Here is a 17,145-nt window from a genome sequence, read left to right on the forward strand (position 1 = left end):
AGAACTTTTCATCAGAAAAATTCAAGCAGCAGAGCACATGGCTGCGTACTACCTGTGTGCTGTTTTCATCTCCCTGAGCATGGATGCTGTAGGAATGAATGCCGCTTTTCAAGGTCTCGGTGGCAATGCGCACTTCAACCCCCGGAAGTGGGGTCCCCACAGACCCTGCGAAGGAAACAGAGGGAACATGACTGAGACAGCGGACAACCCTTGGGAAAAGAAAAAAAAAAAAAATCAAGGACGCAAAGAGCAGCTACTCTACTACCAATGGCATCTGCAGACTCTGCTGGCACTAAAGAACTTCCTAGCAGGGATATACCCTTCAGGAAGGCTTTGATCACATCATATATCTGCATGCAAACGTCACTGTGGTGCAACACTCAGATGTTTGCTGAACAGCCAGTGTTGGAAATGCCTAGGAAAACAAATGTTTCTCCAGCCCCGAACAGTTTTCTTGGCCAGTCTTTGAAGACATCAGCACAGCTTCGTAGCTCTGTAATAAAGCTGTGTTTAAAAAAAAAAAACACCTTACACGGAGATCTGAAAAGAAAGAGCACAATGATTGCTACAGTGGCTTACCGCTTCTCTACAGCCTGGACCCAACAGAGAAGGCAAAGGCTTAACAATGTAAGAATTGCAAGGGATTATCTCAGTTTTATATGCCATCAATACACTGTATATAAAACATGATAGGAGAAAAGCACAGATCAAAACACACCATTCTTCCACAGGTTTCAATTTTCAAAGCCAGGGAATCTGACATAGCGTGAGGAACAACTGTTATTAAGCTGCAAGATGGTCCAGCAACCCAGAGCTCTCAAACCTGCCTCCTGCAAGATTCCCACCCCTTGGTTTAATGCGTGCTCTTGGTAAGCTTCTGAGAATAAAGATGAAAGGGCAGCTTTGTTCCCGAGACCTCTATCTGATGGGAGGCTCAGGGCACAGCAGCAACCAGGAGTCTTGGGCATCTGCTGGCTCAGCAGGTTTCACTTTGCATCTCAATGGCACAAGGCTGCTCTCACTGCAAGGAGAGGCTCTGGACTTTCATCTCTTGCAGTCAGAGACCAGTGAGCATACAAACCTGAACAGGGTCTAGAAAGAAGTCAGCAGAGAGTGCCCTGTGGCTGGGGAGAACTGGACAGGTCTGAGCAGAAAGTGACAACTGTACTCTTTATTTTATGAGATAATCAATTTTTCCACCTAGAGGGTCACTAGTTGGTGGTGCTTTCTAACTCTGCTAGCCAGGCGGCAGGCATCAGTCCAACGTAGCATGATTGGAAAGGCCTCAGAGCAGGGTGTAGGGGTTGTGGAGCCCACTGCTGGGCCCTAGGAACGCAAGTTCTGGGAAGAGCCAAAGATAAGCTCTGCAGCTCACTTGCTCTCTCAAACCTAATTAAAAACATCAACCCTTTATGTCTCGCTTGAGATAGGTATGACAACTGGAAAATGGGGATATTTGCTCTTAATTCTCAGAGGCAACAGACACAAAGTCCAGTCTCATCTTTCCTCCCTAACGCTTCTCCCTGTCCCTATCAGCAGGTCCACTCCTGGGAGCCACGAGGACACGCTGGAGATCAGTGACCGTGAGTCGCGTGACAGCCCTGCTGAGAGCTGCTGCGCCAGACGATGTGAAAATGGGACTTCTATCCTGCAGCAAGGACTGAGTGGGAAGTAGCTGGATCTCTTCTATTCCTAGCCTTCGTATGGCAGCATTTTCTGTCATCCCCTTGTGATCTGCCTTTCAGGCATCTGGGTGCAAGTGACTTTTTCCCTATCCTGCTCTCACTGTCCTGTTCAAGCTCTCGAGATCAGATATCTGTGACATCACAATTGTTTGCTACATTGGTTAGGTGCCGTGGAACTAGATATGATGTCATACCCCACATTTATGGCATCCCTGCAAGATCAGCTAAGAGCAGATGGGCTATGAGGGAGTGAGATTTTATTGCAGCAAAACTACCCTAACAGTTAGCAAATCTGGCAAGAAATAAACAGAAAGCTACATGGCAGTTCAGTGAGGTGTGCCTGTTCAGCTTGAAAGTTTCCTTCAGAATTAAGGTCAGCTAATACCTACAGCCAGGAACTTTTCTTACCAGGAGCCTCATTTGGACTGCTTGCATAACGGACAAACTGCCAAGCTGGGGAGAGAAAGTTGGCCTTACCAAGTCAGAGACAATGGACTAGAGCAGAGGAAGGAGGGAGAGGTGCATGCCATACGTCTCTCACTTCTCACCAGAAGTCCAAGTGCCATTAGAGGTGCCAGACAGAGGTATTTCTGTATTTTAAACAGAGGCTGGTATCTGCCACAGGGGACTCCAGAGGACTCAAGGCAAGTTATAATTCATGGAAAATATGCCAAATATTTGCAAGTGAAGTTTGCTGCCTACGGGTACATTTTCTCCAAAATCCCTAGCACTGACAGCCTTAAGTCTTGCAGAAAGACACAGCAAGAGACAACAGTCAGACACAGAAGGCAAATGAAGTCAGTCTTACAGGCTCAAGGTCGCAGCAGCGGTGGCAGGGCTGGGGCGGGGGGGGCAGTAACCACTGGAATGAGCTGCCACAGACTCTCGCAAATCAGCCAGCTCTAGAAGCCTTCAAACCAACACTACAGAGACGCCTTCCGAGAACACATTTCCTTACTGTAGGCCAGTTACCAATCTTGATCCATGGGCAGTAGTGCTAAATGATTAGTGGCCGCTTCTAGTCTCAACCTTTGAGGATCTAGAAACATCAAACATCAGCACAATCCTTTCATACAAATGTGAAGACACAGAAAAGGCAATAGGATGCAGGTCTTTTAAAGAAAAGAAGTCACATTTTCTTAGTGACTTCGGCACTTTGAAATCATTACCCCGACCCCCTACATGTTACAAACTAAATGCCTGTGGTCAATATCTTCTTGGGTTTGAATGGGTGGTCCGGGAGGTAAGGGGCCCCACAGCCAATTCTAGGAGGCAGGCAGGCCTGACTGTGTGCATGCACGTATATTTTTATACATATATATATATATATATGTATGTATGTATTTACATATATATTTATATCTACACACACAGATACATGAAACAAAAGAATTGCTCCCCCAGTACGACAGAGTGGTTGTTTGTCATTCTCAGTCACAACACGTGCTCCAGTCCTGTCTTCATATGGGCTCTCAGGAAGCGCACTGATGATTTCACTATTGTGGTAGAAAGAGGTTTCAGATCACGATTACAAATACTGCTCCATCAATTTATTTCCTTTTTACTTTAGCCAAATCCAACATGTAAAATAAACCCCTTGTGGGAAACTGTTTCTTCATATTCTGTCTGGAAAAGTCTTTTTAGTCCTCAATAAAAAGGACAAACTTTTGGAAGCCAACGTCTGCAAATACCGAAAATGCTCACAACCTTGATTAGATCTACGTGAACATGACAGTATAATTAAAATCTATGCAAAGACAATGATTAGAGCTTCTCAGGCCCATCTGAGATGTTAAAATATACACCATGCTGATTCCAACAGGTCAGTGGTAAATGAAGCTGGTTCTCAAAGGCGCAGCACCACAGCTCTCTGCTTAACCCCACTTCGCTTGTGGCCAAAAGCGGGTAAAAAAATCAGCACTGGCTTCCTTTTGTCACTAGCCATAATTCAGAGGTAGAACTGGGGAGAAATCACTGCTCTTTCCCCTCCAGCTCCCTCCCCCACTGCCCTTCCCGGCTCTCTCCAATTTGCACACTCCTGAATGTTAAGAAATGCTGGCAACATGCCCACAGTGTCAACTCAGCCAGCACCAGACAGGCTGCAGTCAGAAAGGAGTGACACTATTATTCTTTCACCGGTTCTCCGCTGTTTAAAAAAGTTGTCAGCTCTTCCCAGATAAATTTAATTGGCCCTGCGGTCTGTGTCCTTCGGTATCTGGGGACCTTGATGCTGTTATGTGTGGTGGTGTCCTGGGAGAATTGAAACAGGCCAACGATAAGGCACTCAACGATCTCACTGTCAACAATACACGGAGTCCCCACTGTAGGAGCTATTAGCCGCCTCTGATCTAAACCTCCAATTAAAGTGGTGATTAGGCCCAGTGAGGCATTCTCTGTCCATGAATTATTCATCTCCCTTCACAGTAACAGCACCAGGGGGATTAGAATGAGAGCTGGTGAAAACAGAGGCATTTTAAGCAGGGTTTTAACCATATACAAGCAAACATTTATCTTTCAGATCTTTCATCTTTTCTTCTTTTTGAAATTAAAGCCCCCACCCTCCCTTGCACCTTCAAATCTGTGCTCTGCATGGAGAGCAAAGTGCTACTCTGTCAGACACCAGGAGGCATGACACAGCCAGGAAAGGCCAGCTCTGAGGACTCTGGACCCTTCCCCAGCCACACCACATGGGGGAAGGAGGGCAAGGGAAGTCCCAGGGTCTCCGCACAGATGCAGGAGTTCACGACGTAGCAGAGAGGAAAGCAAGGTGCTTCAACTCCACAAGAAATCCATTGTGAAAACTGAGGATCCTGGCATTTATCCACAGGGACCTGCCCGCGCAGGCTGGGGACAGAGACGGATCACATTCAGGACAGACTTTTCGGAACGATTACACATGCAGTACAGCAGCAGGCACACCAGCATGGGCTCCGCGGGGCCCTGCAGCCCTTCACTGCCCTCTCAGCACAGCTGACGCTGAGATACAGACGGGCGAGTGCGCTCACTTCATGTTCGAGGCCATCTCTTTGCTTTATAAAGCCCCCCAAACCCTGCTTTCCTCCTTTGAAGCCTGGCTGGAGATCCTAGCTCCTCTTTCTCTACAAGCTAGGCTGCAGAGTCACGTACCTGCTCTGCTTCAGCAGACTGTAGCACCCCTCGTCCTTGCAGCGGGCCACCCGTGCCCTTCTCCCACACACATGCTCCTGCCCTGGACTCCGTTCCCAAACAATTACCGTATTTCTCAGTTGACTCTTTCACGCTCAGTACTCTATTGTACCTGGTGACCTTACATCCTAGCCTCTAATGGGGTACTATATCAAAAGCTTTTTCACAGCTCAAGTAAATTATGCCTCAGCTTCACCCATCTGCTTCCCAACTGACACTTCCCGAAATAAATTAATCAAGTCTGTTAAATTATAGCCTCCTTTCTGTAAGGTCTCTAGCTGATCCACACCTTGGAGTTTCTTGTCTGTCCCTTCTCAGGGCTCCAGCACACCCCCAGGATGGTGGTTAGAGCAACAGTCAAGTCAGCTTTTATCCTCAGTCCCTCTGGGTGCAGCTGTGTGAGGTTATTTGCTCCCAGCTCTTCTGCAGACCCCAGTACTGTCGGAGACTATACACTGGCTCTGTTAGGAGGGCCTGCCATCCAGCTCTGGAACAGGAGTTGCCTTCCCTGGTGCTAATTTCTCCATCCTGCCCCTTTTACTTTCAGTCTTATTTCCTTTCTGCCTGTGAAATTTGTAGATACTCTACTCATTTCCACTACTGAAGATGAAGGAAAAGCAGATCTTACTGGGCCACAACGACATTCAAGAGATCTCAGATTGCACTATCACCCTGCAGCATAGGGCTCATGGAAAGCTCTAGCTCATGTAGGTGGTCCTATCCGCTTCCTTTTCCAGCCTGCGCAGACAGAATTTACAGGAAAAGGGAACACTGGCTGAGTCCTGGAGGGAGAAGTACGGTTACCCTGCAAAAGTAACCTGGAGTTTGTATCTTGTGCCGCCCCATAGCTGATCTCAGGTTCAGAAGCCAGTGCCAGGGGAAGCTGTGGCTTCTCCATGTCCTATGTAATCCCTTCACAGGCACAGCTTCTACATCCTGTGGGACTGAGGTGCTGTGGGAAGCTATGATGCACAGGAAAGTCCCCTGGGTAACACTGGCCTCATAAGATACTGGAGACCAAAACGATGCATATGGTGCCATGCATGCATGGACAGCACGTGGGAAGGAGAAGGTGGGATAGCGGTGGGCTGGGCTGCTTGGCAGACAGATGGCCACGTTCTGAACCAACAAGAGGGTGGGGACATTTTATAATGTTTTAGATCAATTCCTTTCTAGGTTATATAAAATTAGAGATATTGAGGAGTCATGAAGTGTAGCTAAGAGAGGTGGGGGAATGCAAGGAGAGAAGCAGGCCAGAATGTACAAGGAGGCGTGACAATTTCTAGTTTCTCAAGAGTCAAGAAACCTGCACTAAAATAAGAGCGAACAGACAACCTATTTTATATGTTCAATATTGACTGAAGGACCACAAAGATGATTACGAGACTGGAATATCTCTCATATGAGGAGAGGCTGAGAGAGCTGGGACTGTTTAGCCTGGAGAAGAGAAGGCTCAGAGGAAATCTTATCAATGTGCATAAATATCTGATGGGAGGGAACAAAGAAGATGGGGCTAGACTCTTCTCAGCAGTGCCCAGCCACAGAGTGAGAGGCAACGAACATAAACCGAAATACAGGAAATTCCACCGCAACATAAGAAAACGCTTCTTTACTGAAAGGGTGGTTGAACACTGACAGGTTGCCCACAGAGGTTGTGGCATCTCCATCCTTGGAGATGGATACAGTCCTGGGCAACTTGCTCCAGCTGACCCTGTTGGAGCAGGGGCAGTTGGACCAGATGATCGCCAGAGGTCCCTTCCAACCCCAACTATTCTGCGATTGCCTTGGCACGACTGCTCTGTGGAGAATCCTATGTCAGCACCACACATGAATACAACTTCATAAAGCAGGAGCTACAGATGCCAGTCCCATTGCAGCACTTGCCCTCTTGGAAACAGTAAAGTGTCCAGAATGGACTCTGCCTCCTGGACAGAATTGGCCTGGCTGGTCAGGTCAGACTGCATGCCACTGTAAGCTCTGCACGCACAGCTTTGCCAATGCACCATGGCCAGTAATTGAAGGGAAACCCACCACCCTTTACGTATGCACCCATACCCTTTTCTGGGCTCCACCTGGCTATGCCAATCCCCCTACCAGCATCACTGTTCCTATGCGGGTCTGCTCTTGAATCATGACAAATTGTGAACGGATGTATATTCTCTGCGATGAGAAAAACCAAGAACATCTTACAGCAAAACACCTCCAAACAGGGTCCATCTTCTAGAAAATCCTACCTGGGACACGGACTCCATGCAAAGGGTTAGAAAGCGCCATCCCAATCTCAGTCATCCCATACCGCTCCAGCAACGTGTGTCCAGTGATGTTCTTCCATTTCTCCAGGACAGGCACAGGCAGGGCTGCTGAGCCTGACACCATTAACCTGCACAAGGAAATCCCATGTAAGAAAGCATCCAAGATCACCTTTGCTCCAGGGAATTTGCAATCTAACACAAAGTACACAAAGCTTGCTCTTACGTAAAGCCTTAAAACAGACGCTCCAAAAGACTTTTAACCAGTACCAGGGATGACCCTCACACACAGCAGATTCTCCATCTGCCATGGCTTTCAAGTCAAGATGGGACAGCCTCCTAAAAGAGATGCTGCAGTACAAGCTTGGGTTGCAGAATGAAGTCTTTAGCCTTGTGTTATGCAGGGTGACACACATAACGAGCATGCAGACCCCTTCTGGTCTCACCATGCAAGAGTGGCTCATAATTAAATAACGTCACCCTGGTTCTTGTCAGAGAGAGACACTAAAGCGCAACAAACTGCCTGGCACTGCGAAGACAAAGTTAAGAAGAGAACTCAGCAGAGCCACTGTGGGAACAGAGAGCCACCAGCAGCCACCCTGTCTGGTGCAGAGCTTATCCTTCAGCGCTGACAACTGGAGGCAGTGCAGAGGGGCATCTCCCACCTACCTGATGTTGTCCCGGCAAAAGGCACGCACAAAATCCTGGACTGGTGGTTGAGAGAAATGTTTGTCATAATACTCAATCAGTTTGGCATAAATAGTGGGTACTGCCATGAAGACACTGATACGGGGAGCTTGGGAGCTTAAGAACTTCTTCCAAACCTAGAAAGGAGGGGGAATACACATATATAAAAATATACTTCAACATCAAGTGTAGGGGGAAGCAATTGCCAGCACTGCCAATGCCAGCTCCTCAAATGCCTTTGAACAGGTCCACAAGCAAGGCCTCTGCAAACACTTTGTGGGACAGGGAGCTCCGTCACTACTCGCTAGCACTGTGCAAAGGGAAGCTGAGGTACAGGAATGCACTAGACTTGTCCAAAGCAAAGCCACCCAGGGCTGGTCATAAACAGACTAACGCCTGATCCATAGCGCTATCTATGGATTCTGGATAGGACGAACTGCTGGAAAACTGTCCCACACAGCTCCTCCATGTCCAGAACAACAACTCCCACCTCCCATCATGTTGCTTACTGCCAGAAGCACAGTATTCAACTCTTATCCCAGCAAAGGATCACCCACCAGTTAATTCCTTCAGGATACACAACCATTTCAGTGCTACGGAAAGAAGGCCACCATGCTCCCAAAGCATGGAGACCTTCTTCTAAAGGACAAGAAGTGGTGTACAAAGAACATGATACACAGGTAGGAGCCGACACACTTGAACGCTTGAGGGAGAAATGCTACTAACATGAGTTGCAGTAGAGCTGGGAAGAGGAGCTATTACACACTCAAACTTTCCCAGCGGAAGTGAACTGCTTCTGGTGACGAGGCGCACAGAGACGTGTCCCCAGTGTGCTCATATCAGCCATCAGAAACTGCAGGTAAAACACAGCGGCGGTCCAAGAGACAGAGCAACTAGCTAGGAGCACCAGTTCACTAACCACACTCTTCCAGAAGAAATGGTCCCTGCAGGACAAAAGTTCTTCAAGCTGCAACTCCTATTAACCTGTGGAAATGACAAACTGGGTCAAATTCCAGGAGCTGGCTCTACTGGAGGGGAATGAAGTGCAAGTGGCCCCAGGGCTGCTGAACTGGCTGAACAGCTCCACCTGGGAGCATTTAACCGTGGGTAGGAGGCATAAATATTGAAATTGGACCCACTTCTTCCACACTCTGTTGCTCTTCCCCCTAGGTAAGCGCTTCCCAACACAGGAATGGAACGAATCCATCAATAAATAAAAGGCTATGGCCTGCTCAGCTTTGGTGACGGCCGCCTCCTTCCTTTCTCTCCAGTTCCTGCCCTGTTGTTGACAAATGTATTTCCTAACAGCTCCTGACAATGCACGCCTCCTCTCCCCTCCCTCCCGTTGCACGCTCAGCTGCACACAGGCGTGTGCGATGGGGGAAAAAAAAGCATGAATTGATTGAAGGTGAACAAGTGATTCTCCTTCATGCTGTCACCCTGGATGCTAGTGTGCTCTGCTCCTTTCCCCTCAGTCCTGCTCTCTCTGGCTCAATTTCATTACTTTCTACTTCACTGCACCAGCACCTCCTCTCCCCCCACCCTACGCTCCCTCTCCCCATGTCTCTCACTTCACTGCTTCAGAACAATCAGCTCCTTAAAAAAAAAAAAAAAAAATCCACCACCACTACGTTGTTATTCTTAATATAGCAGGACACATCTAACAAAGGCACCATCCCCCTGAACAGAAGGGAGTGTCTGCTGCCTCTGAGCTCTGAGACGGCCCTCGACTGAATCAGATAAACGCACAAGTTAGAGACCCACCCGTGATGGAGAGCCCCAACCTCAGGGAACCTCTGCTCCCTTCCACAGCCCCAAGAGCTGGGACATGAGTGCGCTGGAGAAAGCAGAGGAAGAACATGATTTCCCTGGACCGGTGGGGTGATGTATCCAGAGAGGGAACATCACACTCCCTGCCAGAGAAACATCTTTTCAGCTGTGCCGTGTCGCTGCAGCACTCTGCAAAGAGCCTGAGCCAGGAACTGCATGGGTCCCAAGCTCCTCTCTAGCCATGAGACCTGCTGGGTTCCTCGCTCTGGAAACAGAGGGCCAGTGCCAGGCAGTGTTTCAGAGCATGTACGCATCAGGGGGGCATCGCACAATGCTGGATGGGGAGCAGGAGCAGAAAGCTGTGTTCCCCTTCTGCAAGCAGGTCACAGGGAAACGGCTGAGGTCTGCTGGTGGTGGCAGCAGTGGGCTTGAAGAGACTCTACTTACCAACACGAGCCCCTAAAACAACACAAAATAGGCAGCACTGCCTCTAGAAAAATCTAAGCCCCTCATGTTCCTTCCAGCCTCTTTCCCCAAAGATCTTTTTCTCCTTTACCCCACCGTATCTTTCCCATTTGAGGCAGCAGCATGGAGAAAGAAGTCTCCAAACCTCGGGACCGAACACACGGGGCTGCTCTTCTCAGCCTGGTGCTCCAGCCATCACCTTGGGCAGGGAGAGATGGGTGAGCAAGCAGCGACCAGGACTGCGACGAAAGAATTTAAGAGAGACAGATGCTTGGGGACCATTCGTTCCTTGCTGTGGGGAACGCAGGCAGTCTTCCAGTTTGACTGGCCATGCATTCATGGATTTAAAAAACAAAAACATCACTCCAAAATAAAGCAGTTGCCTCCTGCACCACAGAATCCCCTCTCCTCACATTTCTGCTCAAACTCCTGTGTTAAATAAAAAGCCTTTCCACTGCCAGTTCCAGCAACGGGAGTGACTCTTTCTGTGTCAGTCTGACTTGCCCCCGCGACAGCCCCTTCCTGAAGATAAGCGGCTACTTTTGGAGCTGTGCCATCAGCCAGGGCTGGGGCGATCCACTGACAGCCAGATATCTCCACCTGTCCTGCTCTAGTTCAGCCAAATCTGGATCCTAACCATGTGTTTTAACGGTACTAATCACCAAGCCATGGTATAAAGCTGCCAGTCCCAAGCTCCCTGCAGACCCAATGCCACGCAGAGGATTTGTAACTGCCCAGCCAGTTGAAACAACTTTTTCTGTTCTATAACGTCATGGTTTAAGAGAAGGATCTTGGAAAGCCTCGTTGCTTGGGACTAATCAATCAATCCTGGGACTTGGACAGCCTCATTGCAAGAGGCCTGGCTTTGCCCTCCCTGCATATGGTATCCTCTGACACTGTCAGGTTTAGAGTAGCACAATCAATCTCCCTCTCCCTGTTATCCTATATGTCACTGTCACCACATCAGTCACCTGTGGACAGGATATTGGCAGCCCATCATTTCATTTTATTTTGCTCACCTGATACCTCAAGGCTCCAAGTGCTTTTCAAAAGCCATGGATTGTGGAGGCAGACACTGCTCTGTGTCTCAGGGCTGCTGGATTTCTGCGCTGACTGATCACCAGACACCAGGGGCCTGACCTTTCATTAGCAATGGGAGCACGCAGCTTTTCGGGTACGTGGGTGCTCAGTGTGTTGGAAAAGCAGGCCCATTTTTTTAAAGGAAATATATTACAGATGATTATAACAGGCATCAAAGGCGATACTAGCTTAGTCCTTACTCTACCTTTTCTTCACAGAGCTCATCTAAGCAATTCTCATAGCTGCTGCTTTTCTTCTTTGGGCATTTGCATTTTCTCACCAGCTGATTACGTGCACTTCCTATGGATGCCACGATGAGCCTCACTAGGCTCCCCTTCTCTGAGCCCAGCGAGCACAACTCCCACAAGATACGTCTCAGGCCTCAGAGAGATTTTCATGAGCGCAAATTCAGATAACGGGCATGAACCAGATACCACTTTAGCAGCCTTGGCACAGAGACTCTTGATGCTGCTTGACCACAAACACATTCTCCTCCGCCTGCCAGAGGGGAGGTCAGAAACGCCAAATCCAACTGGCCACCCCTCAGCCAGGGACCAGGTGCAAACTCAGCAGGGCTGGACCCAGGACTGCAGATAGGCACGCGCCCTGGTACTCTGCTAGCCATGCTGTAATGCTAAGCCTTCAAAACTGGCAATATAGAAAATGCACAAAGGAAGAAGCACTCCTCAGAGGAAGAATGCTTAGGAGATGGTGCTGAGCAGGCTGAGCCTTCTTTTAAGATGATCAAGGGCTAGAAACAAACATACACACAAAATCTCTTACCACAAGAAAGCAAGGATGAAAATAGCTTCCTAATAATAATAACGGCACCAAAAACCCAAGGCAGACATACAGCAGTGTTGGCTTTATAGGACGGGGCTGCCTGAGTCAGCACAGGAATGGACGACCGTCTGTTCCCAAAAGCCTCCTGTCAGCCTTACATTCCTAGTTTTCTACCCTTCCCACTGCTATCTAAGATCACTGGAAGGAAGGGACACAAATACAGAGTAACTTTTTTTCCTTTACAGCGACCTCACTGGGAGAAGCACATGCTGTAAGCTAGACAAAACCACTGAATCTACCAGTATCTGGGTATCTTCTAACATGGAAGAAAGAAATTAAAGGAGAAGGTGGCAACCATTTGCACGCTGCATCCAGCAAGACTTCACCTGATACAGGGACTTCAAAAGCAATTGGAAGAGATGAAGGCAAAGATACCTAAAAGCTAAAAAAAAAAAAAAAAAAAAAAAAAAAAAAAGACCATCATCATGGATTTTCCCATAAAAACCAAATCAGGTAATAGACATCCCATACTGCTGCATCTATTGATAAATACAACAATCCTCTCTTCTAAGCTAGTCTAAAATTGTATCATTTTCAGTTGTTATTGAATTTTTTTTAAACCTTTTCATAAGTAACAATTTCTCTAATGCAAGGTTAAATCACCTCTTTACTTCCCTTTCGGTCTGGGAGATGGTTTTGTGTTTTGTATTGATCACTAAAGTGCAGGTAGTACTGCTTGCGAGGAAGAGATGCTCGCAATTTTCAGAGATTCTGCGAGAGCAACAGCTCTTCTTCAGACGGCAAAGCGGCTTGCAGCCAAACTAGATCGACATTTGGCGAGACCCCATGCCCAATGCAAAGGTAAAAGGCTCCCCTTAATTCTACAGAAGCACTGAAAGGAATACAGGGCCACACAGCCAAGTTTGACACGTTTTTTTTTTTTCCTGATTGAAAGGAAGACAGATATGATAGAGGATAGGAGAGCAGCAATGGGAGCTTTGCTTTCTCCTAACAACTGAACCGCTGATAGTTCAACCCAGGCTGTTCATGAGCAGTATGCAGAAAGAGAAACATTCTTGTCTTCAAAGGGAAATTGGGCCCTTGGTGGCTTCATCTCATGTTTGCTATAACCCCAAACTGTTTGCGCTCTGCATGACTCTGGTTTTAATCATTTATTCATCAGTGCAGTTTGATGGCCCCTCTGCATTCCAGTCTGAAGCTTTTAAACCCTTACTATGCTGTAGGCATACTGAAAGGAGCAAATGCTTTCCCTGGGACCTAGTAATATAAGTAAATATGACAGGCTCTGGTTCCATTTTTTATTTTTCCCCACACACATCAAAAGACATTACTCCATAACAGATGCTGAGGACAGACGGCAGATCTGGGGAGACATGAAGAAAAACTATAACTTTTTAAAGCCAGGTCTGCGCGAAGTGATCAAACATAACCCATTCACTAGTGACCTGCTCCTCCCTCCACCAACTTCGCTTTGAGTCTGAAATAAAATTACTCCTCTGAAGCCTCCGATCAATAGATGAAAAGACAGTTGCCTTTCTCCAGCTGAAACTGGATGGGGCATGCAATCCCCAGCACACCAAGAGCACCGTTTTCTAGTGCCGCTTGCTTGCTTGCTGGAGTCCACAAACTCCCATGCTTGCCCAGTTGCTTTTATTTCAAGAATAAACTAAAAAAGCCACCCAGACTGATGTTTATAAGGCAACGTATCCAGGGGAGAGGATCAATACCGCAGTGCCTGCTCCTCTTTCCCAGAGAGGACCATGACTGTCATGGCACAGGATCTCCCTACACAGTCAAGCGAAGGTGAAAAACACAGCAGCGTCCAGTCTTAGCTTTGTCTGGTTAGCACAGATAACAATAGCAACAGGGACAAACAGTTTGCGAACAGATGTAACCAGGCTACTGGTCTGGAGGAGGAAGCCGGAACGCATCAGAAACAGGGGTGTAACCTTACAGCGCACTAGCGGCTCCGGGTAGCACTTGATGTGAAACCCCGACAAGCATCAGATTTGCGGCAGCCTCCCACCACACGAAAAAGCTGCCAGGAGGGAGCGTGCACTTGCTGCACGTCTGGGGAATTAATACCAAGTCATACACTAGCTTTGTGCACTCATACTTCCCAACAAAACAAATGCCTAGAAATAAGGGTCCAAATCCAGAGGAAAGATTAATGATTTTGATGGCTTTGTGTGTGACATTGCCAAACTAAGTATGATTTTAGAGGGCTGGATCCTTGGAGGCACCTTAAGTCAGACATCCAGTACTGCTGGCCCCAAAACAACTGCTTCTTCTGGGACTTTAGGGTAATACATCTACATTTCGGCATATTTATCATCAAAGTGGTTGCAAGGCACAGACGTCGCTGTCGTTCCACAGGCAGCACACCACAGCACAAAAGCTGCCCGGCAGAGCCAAGTGGGCAGCGTGCACCAGAACTAGGTCACACAGTTTAGATTTCTGTAAACTTCCCCTGTCACTCATTTGCAGAAGCTTTTTCCTTCGTGTTTCTGAAGGACTTATCGTACCCCTTCCCTTAAGACTGAAAGGCCTGCTGGGACCTGGTCTCACGTTTATCAGCGCAAAGAGCCAACACAGAGCCTTTCGCCATTAGATCATTTTTCCCTTTAGCAGCTCAGACAGGATCAAAGACAGTCCAAGGCAAGGACAAGCACTTCCGGTTGTTCAAGCTCAGAACGGCTCCGCGTTAGCCAAAAGACTCAGCAGAGGATCCTGCAAAGCATGCACTGACCTCCTGCCTCGCTCCAAAAGGCGGACCCGACTGCAGCGGCTCTCCGGGCAGACCCGCCGCGTGGTTTGCATGGTGCCTGGCAGAGCATGGTCCCAACCGCAACGGAGCCCCCGGCGTGCTGCCGTCACGAGCAGCCGTGCTGGGAGGCCCCACGCAGACACAGCCCACCAGCTTCCACTGGATTTGTCTCTCCAGACTCATTGACATTTCCATTGAGCAATAGTCACACCACAGGGTACGCTCAGCCTTAGCAGCCATTAGTGAATCAATGTGGGACGGGAGAGGGAGCGCGTAGCTGGGGAATGGATGTTTTGGCGTCTGCTAGATGCAAGCCCTGATGGCACACAGAGGCCTTCACGAAGAGCGCGCCCACGTGCCTTCTCTGATATCTAGTAAGGAGAGGGCTCATGTCGCGCTCCCTCCTTCAAGCAGGGTCTGTCTTTTCCCAGACGCCAATTTTCACAAAACCTGTAGAATTTAGTATCTTTAAAAATTCTAACCCTGGGGGGGGGGAAAAAAGTTGATGTGGGCAGACAAGTTACTGAGAAACGCTGGCCGTCTGCAAACAGAGACAGTGCGGCTGGAGAAGTAAACTCAGCTTGGAAGTAAATTATGACGGGAGGATCACATAGGGATGCTTAGGCTGCACCTTCCTCTGCCTCCAAAGGAGACTTCTGCTCTCACAATTTAAGTTTACCTGAGGAAAAATAATGTCAGAGCCACCCTTGCCCCACACAGCTGCTAGGAAGAGAGAGCTTTTAAGCTCACTGCTGCTCTCCTTTCCGCTCCCAGTCCACCCGCTCACGGCAGTATTGCTATGTCTCATTCCGCAATCAGAGCTGTCATTTCTGAGCACCGGGAGTACCCCCAGGAGCGCTGGGTGCTGTTTTCCACAGCTCTCAGCCGCTTGGACAAGAGGTCAGGCAGCAGCCCGAGAAGGGCTCCAAGCAGAGGCACGCTACACCCCAGGGAGCGTGCACGCCACAGGACTTAGCACTCCACCACATACAAGGAGTGGACAGTAAAGCTAGAAATTAAGGGTCCATTTATAAACCCTTTATTAATAAATGATTAATAGATGCAGCCATATTCTTTAATAACTTACAATAAAAAGATGCTACAAAAAGCTTAAGCAAGACAGATGGTGCTATAAAGTGAATTATAACATGTACAGTAGCTAGTGCAAAGTAATGGATGTCCTCATTTAATAAAAAGAATCTGATTTTATGCAGCAACTTTCATGCTTGAGGCATCTCAATACACTTTAATGAGCCCTTGTGGCCTCAGCAATAGCTTGGACATCAGATGCTGTTTTAGTAAGAGAGCGGATGTTGGTCAGGACACCAGAGTTATTCCACAGCCCTGATTTTTAACCTTTCGTTGGACAGCTACCAAAACCAGACAGAAAGGTCTGAAAGATGCCACCTCCTAACACTGCACTGCAGGGAACGACAAGCAAGCCTTAGTCCGGGGCTTGAAACATCATCCAACTAAGAAAAAAGAGCACTATTACCATCAACTAAACCAGACTGGCATCTGTATCCATGACTATAAGGCACGCCACAAATTATGTAATTTAATAAACACTGTAATAATAAAGTATTTATTTTGTATAATGAAGTGTTAGTGATTAGAAACCAAACACACATTGGGCATGCTGCTGCGGTTTCTCTTGAACCCATGCCAGTATCACTCAAGGCTAAATATGTCTGCAGCAGGTTGAGAGTAAGTTCCTAGCCTTGTTTTGATCAGCCTGTCAAGTGTTTTAGCTGCCATTCGGGTTTCTTTATATCACGCTATAATTGGCTGCTTTCTCAAGGTGCAACGAAGAGAAAAAGCACACAGCAAAACAGGCTCCTTTTGCAAAATCCTCCACTGAAACTCCACTGCTTTTTTGAAAGCTGATTTCAGTAGCAAAGGGCATTTTGTAAACAGCTGGTGAAAATAGACTGGAACTGAAAGGCAGCTTGCATTAAACTCCACAAGAAAGCCTTATTTACCCTCATGTGCTTTCTTTGTAGTGTCGATCAAACCACTTTCAGCTCCCAGGGGAGGCCCTCGGAAAAATAAAGGGAATAAAAAAATAGAAAAGCAAATGACGTCCTCCAGAGTCCAAATGCACCTGAGAGCCCTTGGAACTGAGCTTGCTCGCTCCTGCTGCATCAGACACGCTTGTCATGCCGACCTCCCTGCCCAAGTTCAACCTCCAGGGTCAACAGGATGCCTTCCAGCACTGTCCTCACTTGCCCTTGGTTGTCAAGTCCTGCAGAGAGCTTTGATCAGAGAAGGCAGGCAGGGTATCCCGCTCCCGGCACCTGAACCCATCCTTCAACGTCAGCTCATTGATTTGCAGATGTCGGGAGAGAACACAGAAAAACACAAGGGTATAAGGGACAATCAATCACCAGTGCCACAGGACGTGGAGAAACGCGCCCTCCAGAGGGCTTGGCTTTGCTTCCAGACCATCAGAGCGCTCTTCTGCCTCCCTCAC

General features: G+C 48.0%; 1 protein-coding gene across 10 annotated transcripts in view; it reads right to left on the minus strand.

The window, feature by feature from the left end:
* ACSF3 (acyl-CoA synthetase family member 3) overlaps nucleotides 1–17,145 on the minus strand; it is a 77,378-nt gene that overhangs the window by 52,556 nt on the left and 7,677 nt on the right. For all 10 annotated transcript variants that reach the window (XR_011143113.1, XM_068955310.1, XM_068955316.1 and 7 more), the window contains 3 exons: nucleotides 7,769–7,923; nucleotides 7,085–7,230; nucleotides 53–165 (listed from right to left, as the gene is read on the minus strand). Coding sequence is in view for 9 of the 10 variants with exons in the window: in XM_068955310.1 (XP_068811411.1) it covers nucleotides 53–165; nucleotides 7,085–7,230; nucleotides 7,769–7,923 (414 nt within the window). In the remaining variant the exon portion in view is untranslated. The remainder of the gene's footprint in view (nucleotides 1–52; nucleotides 166–7,084; nucleotides 7,231–7,768; nucleotides 7,924–17,145) is intronic.

Source organism: Struthio camelus, chromosome 10 (assembly GCF_040807025.1).
Source record: "Struthio camelus isolate bStrCam1 chromosome 10, bStrCam1.hap1, whole genome shotgun sequence".
Classification (NCBI taxonomy): domain Eukaryota; kingdom Metazoa; phylum Chordata; class Aves; order Struthioniformes; family Struthionidae; genus Struthio; species Struthio camelus.